General features: G+C 44.7%; 1 protein-coding gene and 1 long non-coding RNA gene across 3 annotated transcripts in view; one reads left to right on the top strand and one right to left on the bottom strand.

The window, feature by feature from the left end:
• The window catches only part of LOC105188807 (host cell factor 2), a 27898-nt gene extending 8735 nt beyond the window's left edge, over nt 1-19163 (top strand). Inside the window, exons 3-8 of one of the 2 annotated variants that reach the window (XM_011150453.3) lie at nt 1236-1393; nt 13548-13704; nt 13777-14073; nt 14468-14778; nt 14945-15273; nt 15914-19163. In XM_011150453.3, the coding sequence (XP_011148755.1) occupies nt 1236-1393; nt 13548-13704; nt 13777-14073; nt 14468-14778; nt 14945-15273; nt 15914-16676 (2015 nt within the window). In that variant the 3' untranslated portion in view covers nt 16677-19163. Of the gene's footprint in view, nt 1-1235; nt 1394-13547; nt 13705-13776; nt 14074-14467; nt 14779-14920; nt 15274-15913 lie in introns of both variants that reach the window. The other variant, XM_025299847.1, reaches the window with a different exon arrangement.
• On the bottom strand, nt 11080-23166 carry LOC109504365 (uncharacterized). The gene is made up of 3 exons (XR_002163004.2): nt 22927-23166; nt 11444-11528; nt 11080-11274 (listed from the first exon to the last, which is right to left on the bottom strand). It is a non-coding gene; the product is annotated as an uncharacterized LOC109504365 (long non-coding RNA).

The following is a 23166-nucleotide window of genomic DNA, read 5'->3' as shown; positions in this document are numbered from 1 at the left end:
ATTAATCTTTGTGAAATAATTTTAATTAATTTTTGGGAAATCGCTTTAGTTAGATACATTTGTTCTTCGTAGTAAGAAAAATGTAGAAGTACGAAAAAGAAAAGATGTATAAAAAATACGAGAATAAATATATTCCTGCAAAATTTCAATTATATCTACAAAACAAAAACAAAAAGTCCTTCACGCTACCCGTCGACCCAAATGAGATTAAATCGCGAAGAAGGCGAAATTAATTCGGTGGATAAAGACAGCCATGGGAAAGAGAGAGAAAGAGAGAGAGAGAGAGAGAGAGAGAGAGAGAGAGAGAGAGAGAGAGAGAGAGAGAGAGAGAGAGACAGAGACAGAGAGAGAAAGAGAGAGAGAGAGAGTCGACGGCCGGGGGAGAGAAATAGTAATTGGCGTGCGGTAATATATTTCTTCGAGCACTGTGCTCTCTACAATATACGAGCGGAATATTTACTCTCACCCAATATGACGCAAATTTATGCGCTCTTCGGCTCTCTTCCGAGTCTTTATAATCTCGTACTCGTCGGGGGGGAGAGCACGCGCGCCCCCGCGACTTTCTTTTCACGATAGTTCGCCAGCGAAGGGCGTCCGGACGTCTGTTTTATTAAAGAGCCACCCAAGATGAAGCCAGATTTTTAATATTCCCCCGGTAAACTTTCGCCGTTCAACGGCCGCTTCAACGAAGCCACGAGAGGCCCAGATTTTTTCTTCTCCTAACGCTCCCTTCTCCCCGTCCACCTTCGCTTCGTCAATCCTCGTTGGAATTCACCTGGATGAATTCCAGGTGAGACATATGCGCGAGCCCTCGTCGATCGTTACGCGGAGACTTGATCGAACGCGATATTTATAAGCTGCAACACGCGAGAATTCGTAATCGCGGTCCGTGCTGTGTGCGGAAAATATAACTCGAATCTTATTGCATGCTGAAACACGGTCTCTCGTTCTTTGACCGGGAACTGGGACGTGGCGTATACGTCGCCGAGGCGAAGCTGTTGTTAAAATGCAACGCGCGCGGATGCATTAGAAAAATTCGCGTGCCATCGTCCTCTCCCCCGCCTTTTCTTTCTGTATTTGCACGCGTACGCGTGTGTGTCTCATGCATTGGAAACGAGCGCACGTTCACCCCTGCCGTAATAGTCGCGCACTTACAGTCCGGTAGATAAGAGCGTCGGATTACGTTCACCTGGCCGTGCCGCGACACACCAACCCTCTCTTTGTTTTGCTTTCAGCGGAGAGCAAATGGGAGGAACTGCATCCGGGGGGTGAGAGGCCGCCGGCGCTTCAGGAGCACAGCGCGGTAGCCTACAAGGATTGTCTCTATGTTTTCGGAGGCGAGCTCGGCTTCTCCGCTGGCACGGAAACGCCGCTCTGGGTCTACAATGTTAAGGTAACGCGAAAGATAACGCCCCAAGCCACAATAAAAAACGCAACGTGCACGTGGAGTCGATACAAAAGAAATCGAACCGCTGATTGTTAATTCCGGATAACCGTGTCTCTCGAATTCTCGTCCGGAGAGAGGGAGAGGGGGAGAGAGAGAGAGAGAGAGAGAGAGAGAGAGAGAGAGAGAGAGAGAGAGAGAGAGAGAGAGAGAGAGAGAGAGAGAGAGAGAGTCAAGTTCTTTAATCTTATCATCATTTCTCGTTTATTATTCTCTTCGAGCCATGTGTATTAAAAATATAAAGATGAAGTCGACACTTTGTGAAATACTTAGCTTTTACTACATCTAGGAATCTGTCGAGATAAAATATGCATTAACCGGCAAAACGCTCGCTTTTCGCACTGGCTGTATTTCGGTACTTTTCCTGACTTTTACAAACAGCGCTCTAATTGACCTGTCGCGAGAAATTAACTGCGAAAGCGACAACGGAAAGAAATTGCGACGGATAATTAAAACTGTAAATGAAATAAAAGTCGGTGAAATAAATTCACGAAACACGAATTCGATGCGTACGCGCATAAACATGAAAAAGCAACGAGAAACATATCCTTCCGTTAAAAAAAACATTTCTGGCTTCGGTTACAAAAATACCCGGTCATTCTAGCGGCGGCATAAAATCGACTCGCGGCGCATCGCGATGCGCCCCGAGACAACAAATCGACTCAAAAAAACCCCCCGCAAAAAAACGACGCGCAACTACCGCGCTTTCGGTAAACGTTCGCGCGAGGGGACTCGCGCTCCCAATGGCGATCCTCCCCCTGCGGCGTGACGAGCCGGGGAAAGAGGGGAGATGCACGCAGGGGTGTTTCCTCTCGTCTCGCCGGCGGAGGGAGGACGGGAAAACGAGAAGAGACGGAAGAATCGCACCCTCGAGAAACCGCTTGATCGATAGCGACGTCATCGGCCGCGAGTTTTACACGGTGGCGCGACAACCCCTCCCAGCCCCCGTGCCCTGTCTGGCCGAGCCGTGCAGCACGCTCGCAGCGGGGTGGTTTCGGCAAGCGGCTGACAAGCTAGCGACGAGGGCGAGCGTGACGAGGGCGAACGTGCAAGGCCTATCCGGGCCAATAATAGCGGTTGACGGCGGATCGAGGACGCGTGGAAAGCGACGGAAGCCCATATCGCGTTATCCAGCGAGCTGTTCGCCGTTGCTAGCGCGGTATCAAGCGCTCCTCGGGGAGAATAATAGCGCGACACGAAACGACCAGCGACACCGAGGAATCGACAAACGAGAGAACGAGGAAGAGAGGAAGAGAGAGACGTCTCGTATGCGCCAAATCAATCCTCCAAAATGAACGAACAGGTTCAGGGAGAGACAGAGAGAGAGAGAGAGAGAGAGAGAGAGAGACAGAGAGAGACAGAGACAGAGAGAGAGGGGGGAGAGAGGGGGGGGAGAGAGAGAGAGAGAGAGAGAGAGAGAGAGAGATTGAGGGGAGGCAACATAAACCGGAGACAATTCGGTGCATACCGATATCGACCAAACTGAATTGCAGACAATATTTGTCGGGATAATTTGTTGAACGCTAGACGTTTATCGTTCCCATTAGGCTGGATACGCCGCGACGATCTTGATTCGCTCGGGAAACGAATTTTCAATGGAGGAATTTTCAATGGAGAAACGGTGCAGGGGAAATAACGATAGAGAACGACGGAGAAAGGTGCGGGTGAAATAAAGAAATGGAACTTTTTGATGAGGAAACGCCGCGCTACCAACGGCACGTCCACCGAGCGACACCCACCCCCTTGAGCCGAAGAGGCTCTGTACATATCGCAAATAGAAGTGAAGTGTCATTCGCTCACAAGTAGCTTCTAATCCTTTGTCCCGACACGCTCACGATTCCTCTTCTCGGACCATGGCATCTACGAGCCAACTCGCCTAGGACAAGAGGTCATTATAAATTATCGTCTCAGCTCTCTCAGCTAAGATCATTTCAGTTCTCCGGACTAAGATGTAATTATCATCTCAACTATTCAGGCTAAGATGGAATTATCATCTTTGTGTTCTCCAGGCTGCTGATGAAATTTCTTTTTATTAAATAAAGATCGCCAGCTAAGAACTTTCAAGGGTCGCTCAACAGAATATTCTTGATGGTATATATGTCAAGGTCAATCGGAGTTGTATGTTCGTTAAAACGAATGATTGTCTTGAATAAGTAAGAATCCTTGATAGATAAGGATAATAAAGGGGGAAGGAACTCGACGATGAAAATATCGGACGATGTTTCTGTATCACGTCGATATGAGGCATTTCACGATGTCTCCCCTTGAACTCAAAGGTATACCTGCAATTTAAGGGAAAGGGAAAAGCACCGACGCGTGATATTGTCAATCAAGTTTGGTGTAGTCGTTCAATATTGCTCCGCATCTCGTTTACCAAATCGAGAGGGTGCCAAGCTCTCCTTCTGTCCGATCGCTGAAACGTTTATGACCGCTACCCGGAGGGCTACCGTTCGCTTCGCCTAATCAGATCGTTCGGATCGTCCTTAACGAAATCACAGTAACGAATTCAGCTCGAAAATTCGGACAAGACGCGTTTACTTTGCGCAGAAGTTTCACGAGCGGCGATCAATGAATATTTCGTGAATTATTTGAATCGAGCGTGCTGTCGAGAGATTTTCATCATTTATCCGCGTAATTATCTCCTCTTCTACTTTTTCTTTACTATAAAATGTACGAGTCATTGGGAAGTTATTCCGAACAAGCTGATCGTGCCGCATCAAGCGCGCTTGCCAGTGAAAAACTAGCCTTTCCGTCTCGACGTTGATACAAGCGCGATCGCTGAAGAGGTTATTCTAGTCGCTGGAAGGAAGTCAACGTAACGCTCCATTTGTGTCACGAAAGCATGACTGCGGTGCATCGACATCGACGATGACGAATGAAGTCCCTCCCCGACGGAGAGTGTTCGAGTTCCCGCGACTACTTTCCTAAGTTGAAACTTTCGTCCCGTTAAGCGCACGAATTTTCCATCAATTTTGAAGGATCGTGATAGAAAATATCTCAAGATATATTAAGAATTATGTAGGTTATACGGTCAAACTTTAATGCTACAAACAGCTATTCATCGTTTTTATCTTTTACTGCTGAACATCGAGAGAAAATATGTTATTGTTCCAATAAAATTATATTTTCGGAACTAACGATATTTTTGTCAGTCTAGAAAAAGTGGTAGTGACAGAGTCGTGATAGACATATAAAATTATTATCATTAACAGTCCAGCAGCATTTATTATAAAAATGAAATTCCTGGACTATAATAATTATTTCGCTTTGCAATTATTTCACTATGCACGAACATCTTTGCTCGGAGTATTATTTTCTACGTCTCGGCATTTTTTCCTAGATTGTCCAAATTTGGCAAGATTTGCGAGGTTAACATGGAACTAAAATTTCGACTCGGTTTCGAGTTCCGGCCTCGACACGACTGGAGGACTGCGATCGATCGGCGAGCGTGCAGTCGCGGTATCAAGTCCCGGATTAATTTCAGTTCAGTTGATGATATCCCGGGAAATTATCAGTCAACGGATAACACACGCCTTTCCAAAACGGATTTATGTGATTCTCATCATTTCTGACATCTCGATCGACCGGTCGATCGAGCACAGCGCGGTTTCGGAAATTATTTCAGTCATCGTTCGCGCGCGACAAGATGAGCGGACGTGTCTCGGATATTTTCGTACAAAAGGCGTACAAAAAACGAAAAATGTAACGAGCATATCTCGAATATCGTTCGTCAAGAGGGAATCGCACGGAAAACGGCATGACAAAATGATCGTGCTAATCATTATTTGATGCCGCGGGACTAACGCTGACATTCGCTGACGCCCCCTCTAATTTCATACAATATTCAGCGGCGGCGCATCTTTCGCGGGTACTTCGAGAGCAATTTAAGTTGAGGGTAGTTTTTGGCAACAGCTGGTGTTAACAGGCTTTCTCTCCGATTCCCATATGCCCTCCCCCCTGCAAGTCGGACGAAGCTACGCTCTCCCCAAGGCGAAGCGCCATGTGAGAGAGTGCGTGGCGACATTAAAAATTAATAAAGCCACGGCGAGCGGAGTAGCACGAGAAACATCACGTGTCATCGATTTAACGGCTATTCTCTTTTCATTCGCGCGAAAACGGAGAGACGAACAAATTTTCTTTGACAAAAAAGTTGATCTCATACGAAGGAAAATTGCTAACTTCTGCATCTTTTTACAGAAAGTCGACATGTTTGTTGCCGACGTCATGTCCAATAGACTTGGTTTGTTTGTGTGAATAAAAAGATTATCCCACTCAGTTGGAGGAAAAACATTATAATATTAAAAAAGTAAGATCAATTTTACCTCGTAAGAAATCATTTTAAAGAAATCATCATTTCGCAATTAAAAATATACAAAATACAAACTGAGCTATAAAGGGGGAATGTTCCAATTAAACGACAGTGACGAACGAGTTAACACTCAACCGACTTTAAAATCAAAAATTTCTTTTCTCTCTTTTCCTCGAGTAATTTTTCTCGCCCAACGTCGCGCCCCTTTCACTGGGGTCGATTTTTATTTTGCAACTGCGACCATAAATCTCAGAGTAGTTTGTTTCGGTTTCCTTTTCTATCACAAATCTTCCATTTCCGTTGCGAGCGAGCGGATCCGATCGCTTCCGGTCCGATTCGTGCAAATCATGTATTCTTGCAAGCTCGCGTATCGTGTTCAGCGGTTTTATACATTGTACGGCTTGATACACGGCCGAGCCGCGGGAGCAGATAAAGAGAACGCATCGGCCGGTCGGTCGCGCACCGATTTCCCTTCGTCAGCAACGGCGGCGGCGGCGGCGATGGCGACGGCGGCGGCAGCCGGTTATCTCTTTCACTCGATAGGTTTCATTTGCCTCGACCACATGATTCTGACAAGCTCTTTTGCATGACGATTTTTACGTCTGCGGGGAGTATCGATCGCGAGAGCCGACCGGCCGGCTGCCTTTTTCTTCCCTTCTTGTCCGTAACGAACAACATTACCAGATACACGGGTGGAAAGCACGAGCAGATCCACACTTCGTGGCGCGTAAACATCTTCATCGCGACGTCGAGAGGACATTCTTTGCGCGTCAACACGCGCGTAAGGCGAAAGCACCAATGCCGAGACACGTAGCTGACTCTAGCCATTCTTATTATTTAGGTCTTTGAATATTTCAACTTTCGGTACAAAACATACATTTATATTCAATATATGTCTATGTATTCTGTGTTGAAAGTTGAAACATTTCGAATTTAATGCCAAAATGACAAGAGAGTCCAGAGTGAAATGCGCGGCCCGGTATTGGCGCTTTTACAGTTCGTTTCGGAGATTCAACGAGCCGCGAACATAGCTTGCATATATAGACCAAGTGCTTCACGAGAAGCTGCGAAGACTTCATTTAGAAAGGAAAGGATGGTCCGTGCCACAGGCACGTTCAATCTTTGTCTAACTTGACTTTAGCGTGCCTGCGGACAATGTGAGGGAAATACAGCTGTCTCTTACATCTTGCTTTCATAGCAAGTAATTCAAATGGGAGAGAGAACGCGGTCTACGTGCGTGCCATCGTCTCGAGATTTTTTTCGGCCGCCATCGTTGCCATGACTACTCCCGATTCATTTGTTTTTAATCGCTGGACCGTGGAGGGAACGGCCGCGCACCCCCTCCGCCGTCGCCGTGCGTTCGCCGTGTGTATTATTGAAATCCGCGTTACGAATGCGTCAGGCCGACCCGATTGGTTAAGCCTTAGGGGTTGCTCGCTCGCTCTCACCCTACCTGCCTTGCGCCTCCCTATCTCCCTTTCATTTTTCCCTCTGTATTTTGTTAAAACGCTGTCTCGTTTGCGACGGACAGCCCGCGGGGAGAGAGCAGCAGAAAACGTGTGCCATGTTGTACCTCTCGTCTTTTTCTTTCTTTCCTCTCTTTTTATGCTTTTAATTTCGCGAGAAGCCGGGCGGTGTTCGAAGCCTCAGGGTACTGTGTTCCGCAACGCGTTCTTGAATAATAAATAAGAATTTAGACGAACAAATTGAATTACTTTTCCATTTGGACCCCTTAGCTCGAATTATTCAGCGAACGTCCTGTTCTCACCGCGTTATTTTTCACGAAAGATTTTTCGTTCAATTTGCAGACAAATTTTCTTCAACGAAAATATTGATTTGAAAATATTTTCTTCAACGAAAATATTGATTTGAAAATATTGATAACATTCAAAACATTGATGCCTTTTTAATTATTAAGTGGCTCGTTCAAAAAAAAGGAAACTTTTCGCAAACCAGACTTCAGAGAAGAGTAAAGGAACATCAGAACCACCCTCTCCGATTGATTTCCGGCGGGATTCGCTTGGACGAAAGTTTCATTCGAGACTTGTCCGCAAAATTACATAGGTATGCAGCAATTTCAACAATTACAGAACTCGATAAACGACTCCTTCGTCTTTTTCACCGAGGAAAATCGCCTGCAAATTAATCGGAAATTCCGCTGATGCAAATGAACGCGATGCAAAGGTGGAGGAGCATCTATATTCCGCTTAATTGAACCTCGTTTAAATTATTCGAAATTTTCTACTCGCCTGAAAGAATCTCGCCAATTCTCGTCGATAGAGTCGTCTCTTTCGCTTGACTCGTGCCGTGTAATATTACCTATCCTCCTGTTCGGCAACGAGAAATATTCATGAGAAATATTCATATGCAACTATTCCGCCAGCGACGGCTACACTCGTTACTTCCTCCGAGCCTGACCGGTTCTTTTGATGTGCAACGACAATCACGGGTCTTTCAGCTCAGTCGGTCGGTCGGCTCGGTCGTAAACGAAACGCCGCTTTCCACATCTCTACTACGCTACGAGTGTGTATCAATGCGGGAGGAACGAGCGCGAGGGTGGCTTGCCGAGGCTGAGGGTGTCGAAAGTAATTACGTAACTCCAAGTACGCGCCTAAAGCCGACAGCTCGAGACAACCCGGCTTGTCTCGTGTTTGTGGCAAATCACGACTCGGCGTAGCGACGCCAGCGCAGTCGCTTGATTCGATACCGCTAATTTCGCGTTGTTTCTATTTTCAGTAGTCGCGCACGGAGAAAATCGCGAAAAATTCCTCGGACGTGTTTATCGGCTTCGGCACGGTTCGTTTGCACAAATTTGCGAATGTCATTCTTGTCTTTCGTTATTTAATTAAAACACGTGACGCTTGAATTATTGCTCACCTCCGCTCCGCTATTTTTTATTTTATGCCATTTACTTATTAGTAAACAATTTAACCCTTCGATCGTAAAAGAGGTAAGAAGGGCGGAATAAAGAAAGATAAATAAAAAAACAAGAGGGAGATACACAAACGGAACACGAATCGTCTAGCGAATTACGAACGAAATGAGTTTTTAATTGCTCACATACTTTATTTTTCTGTTGTTCCCGCTGTTTTCTTTTCCGCTCAGTGACTATTCGTTTATAGAAGTATTCGTCGCCGCGGTATTTCATTTTCATCATTCATAGTTTCGTAAAACACGACAAAGTCTCGTTGGAATATACGCGATTCTTCAACGTCATCGCCGCCGTCGTTTGACACGCACACTCGAATCATCCGCTAGATCGGGCGACAAATCACTTCGTGAAAGAGAGAGAGCGACGTTATCGATTTCATCGATGATACGCGTGTAAATATAAAGGACGCGCAGAGGAGAATATTCGCTCGCTCTCGCTCGCGCGACACCGTTCTCACGTGGGAATCGTTACAAGGTAAAAGCGACGGGGTAAAAATAAATGTATGCTCATGTTACTTCGCGCAATTGTACTTTTCGTAAACGTCATCGAACCAACGGTGCCGGATGATTTTTCTGGAACACTACGCGTAGCGCGGTAGTACCCTTTAAAATCTATTGTCATAATTTTATTAAAAATTTCACTCAGAGGGTCTAAACTATTTCTAATGCGATTGCATTAAAATTTGTTGCAGTTGCAATTTTAGAATAATGTTCATGCTCTGAAGTGTTTTAATAATTTAAAGGATCAATTTTACTGAACCTAAACCTTCCTTTTTTTGCCGCGATTGCGTTGAAATCTAATTCCGCGAAAATTCCATCAACTTCACTCATCGATCCTAAAGTTAACAAAATATCCCTATCGAGAGGAATTGCAGAAACTTCGTTAATATCCGTCCGTCGTTGTTGATATTTTATATTTTTATCCGCGTTAAATAGTTTTTTACGAAAATATAATAGAGAGACTGTATAGCATAGTATGATATAATATAGTATATATATCATAGTATTGTAGAATGATAGAATAATAGAGAAGATCACGATATGTAGGATATATACTGGACTCTACGGACGCACGTTATCGAGCGTCAACAATATTTAAATCTTATTCGCTAATCACTTATCTTTAAATCGCTATAGAACATATTGCCTTTGCACTCTGACTTTTCGTATCGGTAATCAATGCAATTTGTCTACATGCTACATGCACTACGTAAAATAACGCTTCGTGAATATTTGGATTTGCACTCATCATTTCGCGTCGTCCCACGACGTCCAGTCCTATCCTGATCCATCGTCCAACTTCAGAGTCAGGTCGTCGTCTCACGTCGGTTGTACTTGTCACTTCATTTGACTTCACTTCACTCGCGATTGTTTTAACGCAGGCTCGATGATTTAACGAAAAGTACACAGATGAGTTTCTGCGTTACGACTAGACACTTGCGGATCGCGAATTGTATGGAGAAAGTTGCGAATCTAATATCGCGGCGTTTTTGAAATGTCAAAAGAAAAGAAAGAAAAGTTCAATTTTGCGGGTATCTATAATCTATCAAAAAAAAAAAACGTAATTTTGTGTCTCGCGGATGTTTATATCTTATCGAAAAACGTGGTTTTGCATTTTATAAAATAAAATAATTCTATTTCACGAACGGCGCTATACTTTGTAAAAATGTAGATCCTATCGAATAGAAATTTTAACTGTTGACTTTAAGTTTGAATTCTAATTCTGATGTTAATCGATATAATATAATGAATAATACGTAAAATATTTCGTAAATTACCGATTACGATAAACTCAAAATTTTTCGCGAGCGAACTAGGTGACCGCGAATCTCTCGTGTGGTAGCACATTGCGACGTGCAACTTTAATGCACAATTTTGCTGTGCATTCTCAGCATGCACTTTAGACACGCTCTTTGGGCGCGCGATTTGGCACACCATTCTGTGATATTACACTATTTGAAACAATTACAAGGCCATAGTGAATAAATAGTTACGTCGAATATCTAGATATCTTGAATTAAAATTATAGAACAAAAATAAGAAACGTATTAAGAATCAATATCTCTGAAGCAGAATCCGATATTTTGATATTTCAGGTATCTGATAAAAAATAAATATTTCAAAAAAACGACCTCTTAATTGTTTCAAACAATATATTTCAGTGGACGACACAAAAACATACATGCAAAAATCCCACACTAAGAGGAAATTGATATTCACGACTATAGTTTTATAATAAAATAATTATAATTATATATTTGTATTTGAATTTGAAATTGATATTTATGACTATAGTTTTATAATAAAATAATTATAATTATATATTTGTGTAGTAAATATTACTATAATGTTCTCAATAATAAAAACAATATAAAAAATATAGCTGATGCCCAAAAGTGACTCTAATTTGTAATGAAATAAACCGTTCTTCCTCTCAGTGTATATGCAAAAATCTACTAGGTAAATTGCATTGATTTTAATCACGTCTCATAAATATCAAGACACCGTTAAACCCATTGTCTTAAAAATTATTCTTTTGACTCACGAAACTGCCGGCAGGACTCAGAATCGGCCACGTTCTGCTACAGATCTGAAACCAAAACATAACATCTTCGATTAAAAAATATGATACGAACATGTTAACCTTTTTTCTTCGTGATCATTATAACTCAGTGGTTTTTACTTGGACAATTATATCTTAATTTTCGATCGCGAATGGTTAAATGCGCACGACTATGAGCTTGCAAAAATAAAATTACCTTCGAGCTGATTCTGCTCGGCCCGAACCGAGTCCTTCGGTACGGCACCTGCACTCACTCCGTGTGGCCAGCAGCTTCATTAGATCTAAAATTAAAAGAAAATTATCTGATTAATTAAAAATATGGGTAAATATTAATGTATCGAGCCACAGTTAATGACTCGATACAATAGACATTTTTTTTTGTTAATAAAGACAAAAAGCGATGGTTACTCTAAAGATTCAAAAAGATGCAGTTATTGCTCCTCATGATGCTTTTAGCGCGGTAATTACGTGTGCGAAATAATAGAACACGACTCACGTGCGTATCGATCGATTGATTGAAAACAATCGGCAGCCACGCGCGGCGTCTGCCGATCCGTCGCACCTCGCGTCAAGGACTAATGTAATGATCGCTCAGCGACTCGCTGACAGCGAGTTCCGCGACCACGTGACTTTCAGCCAGTTAGATGAGTCTATGAAGGCTTTTGTTTACCCATGTGATACGCTTTAAACCACCGTTATGTTATGTTATACGTGTGAATGTATAACGCCGTATAATATTATAATATTAAACATTCTTTATTAATTTCAATATTATATATTGCACGATATTAATATTAATAGCAATATTGATTGATATTAATATTAATTATTATAATAATATTATTAACATCAATATTAATGTTATCGTATTAGTATAATGATTAATATAATATTAATGTCAATATTAATATTACGGATTATCAATATACGTTATAACGCATTCTGTTACTTATAATGCCTGACCATCCCCGTTCTTCCTTCCTTTTGATATTCAAACAAAATGTGAAAATACGTAAAAATTTCTCCACGATAACGATTGATCATGTTGACCGTCGGACTAAACGGTTTGACTCGCGTCGATATCGAGATGGACAATTGACATCGCGCGAAAACGAGGCAACAATGAAGTGACACGTCTCTTTAAAGTGAATAAAAAGTACAGCTCGCTCGCGGCGCCTTTTGCATGTTGCGCGCCTCGTTTCACGACGGGATGAAAGCTCGAGTTATGAATGTGTGTTGCAGAGTAGTCCAGCTGCAATATTCGTCATCGCCTGCGGCAATTGTTGCACGTGCTGTGCAACGCGCGCGCATAGTCAACACGGGCCGAAACTTTCGACTCGGGCGAATAAATGAATGTGCACTGTTTAGTCGGCGAAATGTTAACAACAGTTCGATTAATATTGCACGTGCAAATATATCCGTCGTATCGATCGAAACACTCGGCGATTTTTCTCGCTGCGACTTTTGTGACACGTTTGATTTGCTTGTCGACTACGTCGCGCGCGCTCGCGCGATTTAATAATTGTATATTCGCCCGATCAATACGCTATAACTTTTATCGGGACACGGGAGAAAGAGAAAAAGAAAGCGCGAGAGAGAGTGAGAGGGGGAGGGGCGGGTACATGCTGTAAATATCGTAACGAACGAGATATTTTCCGGAACTCGAGCGAGTTGCAATCGGCGAGAGAATTATAACTTCGCGTCTCTATTCAGTGGACACGATGGCGACGATTATCGCGGACCCCAGGAGTTAAAGCCGAACCTATTCAGACAGCAGAAATGGAGAGCCGCAAATTAGAGGTCTTTATCCCTTTTGTGGTGGCTGGCTCTTATTCTACATGCGGCGTACACAATCATCCGCGAAAATGCAGAAATGTGCGTGCGCGAAGAATAAAGAGAGTTCGCTTGTAATCATTCACAGAGGGGGCCCGGGGAAGGGTCTTTAAGATAAAAGATAATCCAACACAGCATCATATATGATATAATGCCAGATGTCATACATCGTATACATAATATGATCGCGTATCATATCTGTACGATAAATATATCAATATATATATTATATTACGCCGGATTAAAAAATATTTTTACAATTTCAACGGTTTCTTTTGTAATATCAATATGAAATATAATATAATACATAAGTTATGTTACATTGCACATAACATAATAATCTGAGAAATGGAATGGAATATGTAGAAAACTACCAAGCGACTTAATATTTCACGTGTCGGACGAAATCCACCTCCCTGTACATCGCGGTGAGAATTTCTAACCGCAATTACGATGACGACTTCCAGACGAACTCGTGGCGGAAAGTGAGGGCACAAAGGGGTTGCGCAGTGCCTCGAGGTCGCAGAGGCCACACCGCCCTGGTGCACCGTGGACAGATGCTGATTTACGGCGGTTACCAAGACTTACGCGGAAGCTCGCCCGAATTGTGGGCTTTTCATTTCGGTAACGATATTTTAGCTGCAGTGAAAAACTTCGCCCGAGTGCGCAACAACTCTAACTCGCTCGACGTTGCAGAGACCGAGTCCTGGCACTTGTTGTCGTCGAGCGAGAGCGGACCGGCGGCGCGACACAAACACTCGGCGGTACTGCACGGCGACGCGATGTACATCTACGGCGGCATGACGGACCTCCAGGAGAGGAACGACTGTTGGCGATGGGACGTCAACAGCGCCTCGTGGTCCATGCTGAAGAACAAACCCGGGCCTGGGCCGCTGCATGGCCACGCAGCGTGCAGACTGCCGAGCTGCATGCTGATCTTCGGCGGCGAGAGCGGCGGTTTGGCCACGAACGAGCTCTGGAGGTTTCATTTCGGTAGGTGTCGATTTCACGTGACATTTCTACATTTCTTCGTTTCCGGTGTCCATTTTTTTTTAATCGTCTATCGTTTATTTCTTGAATTATTATTAAAGAGGATATCCACATTTTTTTTATCAATATATCGCTTGAATATATCGGTCTCACTACATACATATACATGTATATACAGAGAACTCCCTAAAAAAATATGGAAAAATGTTGAAGACTTTGATGGTCAACAACAAAATGAAAATGTCAATTTTAACTTAAGTGAATAAAATTGGAGAAATAATATCGTTCCTATATTACCGAGCTTAATTAAAACAGAGATAAAACAGAGATGACCTCCCCTTCCACTGCGATATTTTCGTGAATTGGACGGTTTTTCCGAACGAGCACTTGTCCGCAGGCACGGAAACCTGGGAGAAGCTGTCCGTGCCGGGGCCGAAACCACAACCGAGAGCCGAGAGCGTCGCTCTCGCGGTGTCTGAGCTGCTGATTCGCGGCACCAACGTGGACAATCCGAAACCGCGACCGCGGGGTCAAAGGCCAAGGCTCTCGAGCAACCGGATGTCGCCGAACGAGGCGCCCGCTCGGCCGAGCTTCCTCAAGGAGATCTCGAAGCTGTCGCAGATCAATCTATCGCGACTCAGTCATCCAACCAAATGTAGCTACTCGGTACTGAGCGGACACGACGACAACGAGGAGAGCCCTCAGGAGGTACAAGGAACTAGACAATACACCGTGATTCGAATTCCGAAAGACCGAAAAAGGCGGGAAAATGCACATGCACACTCCTGTCTTCCCTTAATTTTCGTTTTCGCCTCGTTCGTCGAGACATGTCAATCGAGCCTGCGTGCAGGCGAACACGTATTATTCTTTTCAGCAAGTGGACGTCGAGGTGGTGGAACCGTCCACGGGCATGGTAAAGTCTCGCAGTGCCAACACATTGGCCAGGCGGAGACAGAAAGCGCCGGAGGGCACGCCGCGCTCGACGGCTGACGTCGTCGGCGGTGTCAGCAACGCCGTCGCCGCTTCTGGTATGACCAGAGATCCTATATCGGTGCCAAACTTTCGTGCTTTGACGTTACCAACACCTGTTCTCACGCCTGTAGAGGCCGCGCGATTAGTATTCGTAGACCCGGACGAGAACAGCGACGAGGAGCGCAAGGAGCCGCCTACGTCGAGACTGATCGAAGTGCAGGAGGAGAGGCGGTAATTACCGAGATATCACGCTTGCGATTCACACGGTCGGCCCGTTAAACGCGCAGAAAGGATGAAAAGATCTGAGTTTCAGGGTTGCGCCAATTTTGTAGCGTGATCGAATCAAATCGAATGAGGATCGAGTCGAATCAGCGCTCTGACGCGGGAATCTCAACTGCAAAATTCAGCCGACGGTAGGAAGTCGGACGATAAACGTGACCGATGACGCACTACGTAAATCGCCAAACTTTACATTTGCTTCATATAAAAGACCGAAATAAATATCGAAATTTGGCTGAGAGAGTTAAAAGAACGAAAGGAAATGAAAAACTCAAGAAAGGACAAATCTACAACCAATATAAATCTTTTTCCAAGGATCGAGAAGTTGATTTAACCGCATAGCATGGTTCGCGCAAGAGATCAGAACATGACGCAAAAATTGATCAACAAAATAACAATTAAATTAACAAAATAAAATAAACATAACTGGAAAATTTTCGGGACGGTCATTTCGCCGTGCACAACCTTGAAACTGAATTCTTTAAGCTAGACTCAAATTTCTTCGACATTAATTTCGCGCTCTTTTTTCCTCTTTGTACAACGCGTTCTCGCCGCGTCATACATATCATGTCCATCGCGTTTCTCTTCGCAGAGACTTCGCAGCGGTGCATCAAGCCTGCCAACCGACCCGCGGCGAGAGCTACAGCTCGCACCTGTACGAGGCTGCGCTACAGACGCCCAAGACCCCGACGACCACCAAGATCCCTACTTCCGCGTCCGTCCGATTCGCCGACCTCGAAGAAGGCGAGGAGTCGACGTCGGACTACGCGAGCATCGAGGCAAGGAGTCCAGGTGACCCGCTCGCAGATGACGACTGGGTATCTGGCAGGAAGTCGAAGCCGCACCGACCCATCGTCACCTCGTCAGCGATACGGGAAGGCCAATTCGGTTTCTGCAACCCGAACTACCTCGGCCTGGACGAAGCGAGGAGCCACCACCAGCAGCAGCAACAACAACAGCAACAGCAACAGCAGCAGCAGCAGCAACAGCAAGACGGCAAATACGCCAAGCTGCTTAACAGTCCGCCCGACAGCGTGCTCGAGGACGAGCCCGGCAGATCGGCCTCGCAGACCTTCGCCGAGCTCTTGGAGCTCCAAGAGATCCGGAGGGTGCCGCGAGCACCCCCCAAGAGCCTGCCTCTGGGCTCGCCCTCGAGAAGAGCGGTGAGCGCCTCCAGGGCCGAGAGGCAAAGGGCGAAGGTAGCGGCGGTGGATGTGTCCGACACGAAGACGCCCTCGTACGGGCCCGCGCCATTGTACGTCTTTTTGGTCGGCGGTAAAGAGAAGGGTCAAGTGACGGTGTTCGCGAGACCGGTCTCCCTGTGGAAGCTACAACTGGCGCCGCATATCTTCTAAGGCCATCGCGCATTCCGTTTCAATCGACAGTCGTCTACGCGCGTCAGTCGGCGATAAGGGAGAGCGCGAGATTACCGATGAGACAGCTTCGTGCTTTTCGTTGACAATGGGTTCGTCATGTTCTATAGCCCCGGCGGGAGAAGGATTGCGACAATTTCTTTCGTTCTTTTTCAACGACCTTCGCGACGGGTACTTGACGGGAGAATTGCTTTCGATAATTCTCAGAAGATATATTTTTGAAATTTGACGCTTTCAATCTGAGACTTTGAAACAAGAAACGTGTAAAGTTGCGAGTTTTTAGTTTGAATATTTTCAATTAATTTTCAGAAATTCATTTAACGTCGGATTTTCGACTCGAACATTTAGAATTTTCACGTTTTTATTGAATAACTTGCGAGATTCATCCATTAAGCGAAAGCGTATCGCAAGACCATTTCTCTTTCACCGGCTATATGTCTTGTTTTTTACCTTAGAATCATCGCTATTTATTTAATCGTTAACGACTCCGACGAGACGTGAATTTTTTATGTACGTGTTCTTTGTTCCTTCGTTCAATTTTGCGATTGTTGACTGTTCTCTTACGTTGAAGTTTGAGTTTCGTTATCGTTTCGCGTCGTGACCGCTTTCGTATGTTCTCACTCTCGAGGTCGCGAGGAATTGGAAAAATCGAAGTATCACGTGACACGCCGGACGTGCAGTTTTTTCCTTTTTTCTTGAGATGTGTCAGTGTGCAATTCAGAGGTACGCTTCGGAGAGCAGAAGCCTATCGCGAAAGATGGGTAGCCTCGCTCGGCAGAATGAGAAATATATAAAGGTCTTTACGTCTGATTTAATAATGCGCCGTGGGTAGGTAGGTCGATAGATAGACAACAGAGTATAAGCACGTATCTATAACGTAGACGTTAAATTCGCGCGAAAATTTACTCTATCGCGCCGTTCCTCCCACCGCGTTCTCGATTTAACAGTCGCGTTGCGATCTAATTCTTCATGACGACGCAAACGCGTCGTATCCGAGCAGCGCTGTCTCTCGACCTTTTTATACGAAAAAGATCGACATTAGTTTCCTCACATTAGTTTCGTGCAAAAGATTCGTCGTTTGTCTCCGTTAAATTCTGACTCGCGTAGGAAGGCGGTGATTGTGAAAATAAATTGGTAATGGCAAATCCTCCTTTTAGGCCGACATGTTTCTAACACGCCGAGAGTCCACGCTTGTTCCATTCATCAAAATTGTCAATTGTAAAAAAATACCAAAAATTATCAGATGGACCATTTTCTTGTAAAACAACAAAAAAATTAATACCTCGAAATTGAATATCACTTCGGATTTTATCTGACGGATGCGACCAAGCTTTTGCACCGACCTAACATTTTTGCCCGTAGAGAGATCGCGTTACAATACGTTGAATCATTCGCAAAGAAATATTCGTTGAATCGATACTGCTGCCGCGTGTATATGTGTGTATATGTATGGATGTGTGTATAAAACGCGCGTATTTTAAGGTGATAGCCGTGAAACGATACTTGCGGGTCGCGGGGTTCATATTGAACCCCAGCCGATTCGAGACGCGAGTGTTTCCAACATAAGTTTTGTAAAAACACAATGAATGTTTAAGCAGCAACGTACATCAAGTCAAGATGCCAAGGAGGCATATGTGTGTGTGTGTGTATGTGTGTGTGTGTGTGTGTGCGTGCGTATGTATATGTATGTGTGCCTGTACGTATGTATGTATACGTGTGTTGCATCGATCCTCCATTCTACTACCGATGAGAAAAATGTTTTATCGACAAACTGCCGCGTCGCAATCCTATTATTTATCACCATATCCGTCTTTCACTCTACGTAATAGGCGTAACTTATTTGTAAGATGATAAACCACAGACTTCCCGATTGCCAAAGCTTCGTGTTGTTCGCGGATAAAGCGTTAGAACCGGTTAGGAAAATCGACTAGCTTGATCTGCGCCCGACTGCCATCGTGATCATGACAGAGAAAAAAATAAAGAGAGACAGGGGAGAGAATGAGAAAGAAAGAACTCGACTTACGTGCGCGTAAAATATAAATTAGAGTTAACGTCGGTGCCGCAAGCTTAAGTGAATAATAGCGTCGAGGATATCGATCGAGGATTAACGGTCGATTCGCGGTTGTGTCCACTTTAGAGATTATTAAGTGATCGAACCGAGCGATTCTACTATTCTGCGCAGTAGGTAGATTTTTATAAAGGAATTTTATCGTAATCGTACTCTCGATACGAGAGAGAGAGAGAGAGAGAGAGAGAAAGAGAGAGAGAGAGAAAGAGAGAGAGAGAGAGAGAGAGAGAGATTTGTGAACTGTGACCCTTTAGCACCGAACTATCGTTCTTATGACTGAGATAGTTAAAGAGAACACGTCCGCGAAACCGACAGGCAATTTACAAACGCGTAATCAAGATAGGCATCAGTCTACATCCTTTGATAATACCTCGACAAATTAGTCCGGGAAAAAAAAAAAAGAAAAATTGCTCCCCACTGTTGTCCAGCCATTGTTTGTTCGAGCGTCTTCGAGTACTCTTTCGGTCGTACAAAAAAAAGTTCAACGAACAAAGTCTCAATTACTTCAACTGTACCTTAAAATGTGATACGATTGATTTCGAGCTATATTACGTTTATAATTTTAAGGAAACGAAGCACAAATTTTTTTCCCGCTTTCTTCTTTTGACGTATTCATTTCTTATGAGGCGCGTCAAGATCTGGGAATGATTAATGCATAGGGGAAGTAGAGAAAATGAGAAAGAGGGAGAGAGAGAGAGGGAGAGAGAGAGAGAGAGAGAGAGAGAGAGAGAGAGAGAGAGAGAGAGAGAGAGAGGGAGAGAGGGAGAGGGAGAGAGAGCGCGACGATTGTGTTCCAAGAGACTATAGTCAGCGTATGTACGTAAGCGTCCAGAGGTCTCGCGTCGGGTCGTTGCAGAATCGCGCGAATCGATGAAACCGAAAGTTTTTACCGCGATTGTATCTATACGATCGTGGATAAGTTTAGTCCGCGTAAGTGAAGCGTAATTTGTAAGTAGAACGAGACGAGACAAGCCGGGCCGTCGCCGACGCCGACGTCGACGCCGACGCCGGCGGCGCCAGAGGCGACCAAGTGGAAGGGGCGCGAGACGGAAGAGCTCTCTTGTTCGTGTGCGTAGAATTTTTATGTCCGTTAAAGGCCCGACACATGTAATCCATCCATAAGTAGCTGAGAAAGGTTGACGTGGGCTTATCATGGGCTAGATATTGAGAGATATCCTTCTTTTTCATTCGCTATCACCGAACTTCTCGCGGTGGATTTTTTGCCATCGTGGGTTTCATATCGTGCATTTCTTCTCCGTCAACACTGCCTGTCAGTACTGTCCCTCAACTATCATTTACCGTTACTAGAAGATAACCACACGCGAGGACTAACTGACGAACGGATCAAGTAACAAATAGACGATAACGAGGACTACGAAAGATAAGTTGAGTTGAGTTTCTCACAAACGCGTACCGGGCGAGTGCAATATTAGAAATTAACCCCGACATTGGGACAAGGATTAATCACGGTCTTAAACGAAAATTCATCTCGCGACGGCCTCTCTCTTCCTGCGACGACATGGAGCGGCGAAGAGAGTCGTCGCGCGAAATTTTGTACCTGCTACGATACGCAGTCGCTAGTTACGAAAGTTGGAATGCGTGAAGATAGAGAGGAAGAGATTATGAGAATGTGAGAGAGTGTGTGTGTATGAGAGAGAGAGAGAGAGAGAGAGAGAGAGAGAGAGAGAGAGAGAAAGAGAGAGAAAGAGAAAGAGGGAAAAAGAGAAAACGAGGTGTCGCCGCTACGGAAAAGGGTCTCCTGATATCTAGTCTCGAGCCTCCAGCACCCGAAGAAGGAGAATCAATATTTTCCATTTGTAGAGCTAGTCAATTACATCTCAGTGTACAAACAAAAAAAGAAGAAAAGAACTGTGAAGCTAAATGTTTCGTAATGACTTTGTCCTCGATTTGCCGCATATTTACCCTCATGTAGACACTATCATTATTATCATTCCACTATCCTCGAACGTATTTGGTTTCGGCCGCAGAGTCATCCACGTTACCGTGTATTTTAGGGGAGAAAAGCGTCCGCGACTTCGTTCCGCCGCCGACACATACACAGACATTCGTCTCAGCCAGGGCTGGGAAGAGAAACAACGATATTACACGTCAGGGCTATGAGCTAACGAGCTTGCGTCGTTTAGGAATTAAAAAAGCATGGGTAAACGCGAAGCTAGCCTGATTAGTTAGCTAACGTGTCCCCGCGCTTGCTGTGAGCTTAATAAATACGCCTCGCGTCGCCGTTGCGTTATATTATCGGCGATCATGAGAGGCGAAGTCTTTCCCGCAAAACAAAGTTTTTCCATATCATAAAGCGCAGTATTTTTCCAGAGACCAAACTTTCGAGTAGAGAGAAAGGGAAAGAATGAGTGAGAGGATGAAAGCGGGAGAAAAAGCAAGAATGTGTGTGTGTGTGTGTGTGTGTGTGAGAGAGAGAGGTGGAGAGAGAGAGAGAGAGAGAGAGAGAGAGAGACTCTTGTTCCGATTATTTCTATGTTTAATACCGAGACAATATATACGCGAGCGTGTCGCGCGGTAACGAAGCGTTGAGAATATTAACGGCCGAGTCGCATGAGAAAAATAATGTTGATAGTTTCGTAAAAAAACAGGAAGTGTGTGTGTATGTGTGTGTGTAAGTGTGTGCAATAACAAGACGTTCCTCCTGTTCCATCCATGGGAAACCAGGCGAACATGTTTCGTGCGATGTACACGCGCGCATGAGCGTTAAGTGTTACGCGTTGCTGTGTTCATTAGCTGTTTCCACCCACCCTGAGTATCGATGCGAAGGTAACGCGCGCCCCTGTACGACCCTCGGCCCTTCGGCTCTTCAGCGCGACCGATCCCCCAGATCGTCGGTCTCCGGCCAAAGTGTTTAATTCAGCCACATTGTAATTAATGTAACAATTATTAATGGGACAGTATTACTATGATTAGGAAATACAGTATGTATGCATATGTGATTCGGTAAAACACGAGAACGCGTCCACGTTCTTTATCATCCGACTTATCGCACGCACTTCCCCCTTCTCATTCTCTTTGCATTTCTTTTTTATCAACGTTATCATCGTTATCAATTTCGTAAAAAAAAAGCCAGAAGCGAACAATTTTTTCTCAGGTGTTCGCGGTTGGTATTATCGTTCTTGCTCCGGAGCTACCGGGGGACAGCTCGGTGGAAAGGTCAGTCGTACAAGACAAAAGAAACTGAAACGGTAATCTTCCAGCCGTAGCCGCTTGATTCCCGACAATAATTTACGACGAAACGTTCCGAGATGAAACGGTCAGCTAATCCTATGTTCGTTATCTCGCGATATAGCCGTGGTCCACCCTCGCAGATCTGAAACGTCACGCGTTCATAACGCTCGCAGCTACCGTCTGTATGTTACGCGTCCGAGCTAACTGGAAGCGGTTCTTTTCGCGTCAGAGAGTCTTCTCCGGTGATCAGATTATTATTACCATTATTATGACGAGCCAGGTAGTCTGGCTATTTAGTTGTGTAAGAGCAACGTATAGGATGTATAAATAACATAGGAGGGAGTCCCTATAGACATGACCTATAGACCTTCCTTCTTTTGTTTATTCGCCTTATGCATACACACTAAGAGCCGAATGAATAGTTCGAGGTAGTAAACACAAAAAACAATAGATAGCATAACGATAATATAATTCAGACGTCCGTCGGTGGAGGTCGAGCGGGATACGGAGACGCACTGAGTGCCAGAACACCTTCGAGTCAGGCTTTCGCGCAATCACCTCACACGATAATTGATTAAAAATGGCGGTCCGAATGGCTATACGCACATTCGAACCGCTGGCGGGCAGTCGGAAATTTCCAAGAGAAAGCGCACGAGGAAATTACCAACGTATCCCAGCCTAAAGCTCACCATTCAGCACCAAGAGGTATAATGGACATCAAGGGAAAGCGCACGAGATATCTTTCTCAGCTGCTGGCTCAGATCACTTAGGTCATACCGGCCCCCCTCCCCCCCCCGGAAAACGCACAAGCCCAGTCTGGTGACCAAGAAAGTCTGAATCGGTGTCGAAGGATAAACGCACGACGACACCGGTATTCGGAATCAAGAGAAATTAACTAATTGTGTAAGGGAACAATGCTCGACTCCGGTCACCCGATGAATATTAAAAAACAATGGTTTGATTAACACTCACCAACCTTCTGCACGAGCGGCGATGGCACGTCTATTTCGGGCGTCCAACAGCGACTAACTGCCTACCTCTATCGCGACATTGTTTTTATAATCCGCGTCTCTATCTTCGTAAACGTAAACACATCGTTTTCCCCACCATTGACCTCACTGTGATCGTTATTGTTTTTCAACGCTCCGAATGCCCATTTCGGATTTTCATATGCAATACTCACACCTCGTACGATATGAATGGTTAGGTATC

The sequence above is a fragment of the Harpegnathos saltator genome, unplaced genomic scaffold, assembly GCF_003227715.2.
Source record: "Harpegnathos saltator strain DR-91 unplaced genomic scaffold, Hsal_v8.6 scaffold295, whole genome shotgun sequence".
NCBI classification, from domain to species: Eukaryota; Metazoa; Arthropoda; class Insecta; order Hymenoptera; family Formicidae; genus Harpegnathos; species Harpegnathos saltator.
This window is presented reverse-complemented; position numbering and strand designations above follow the sequence as displayed.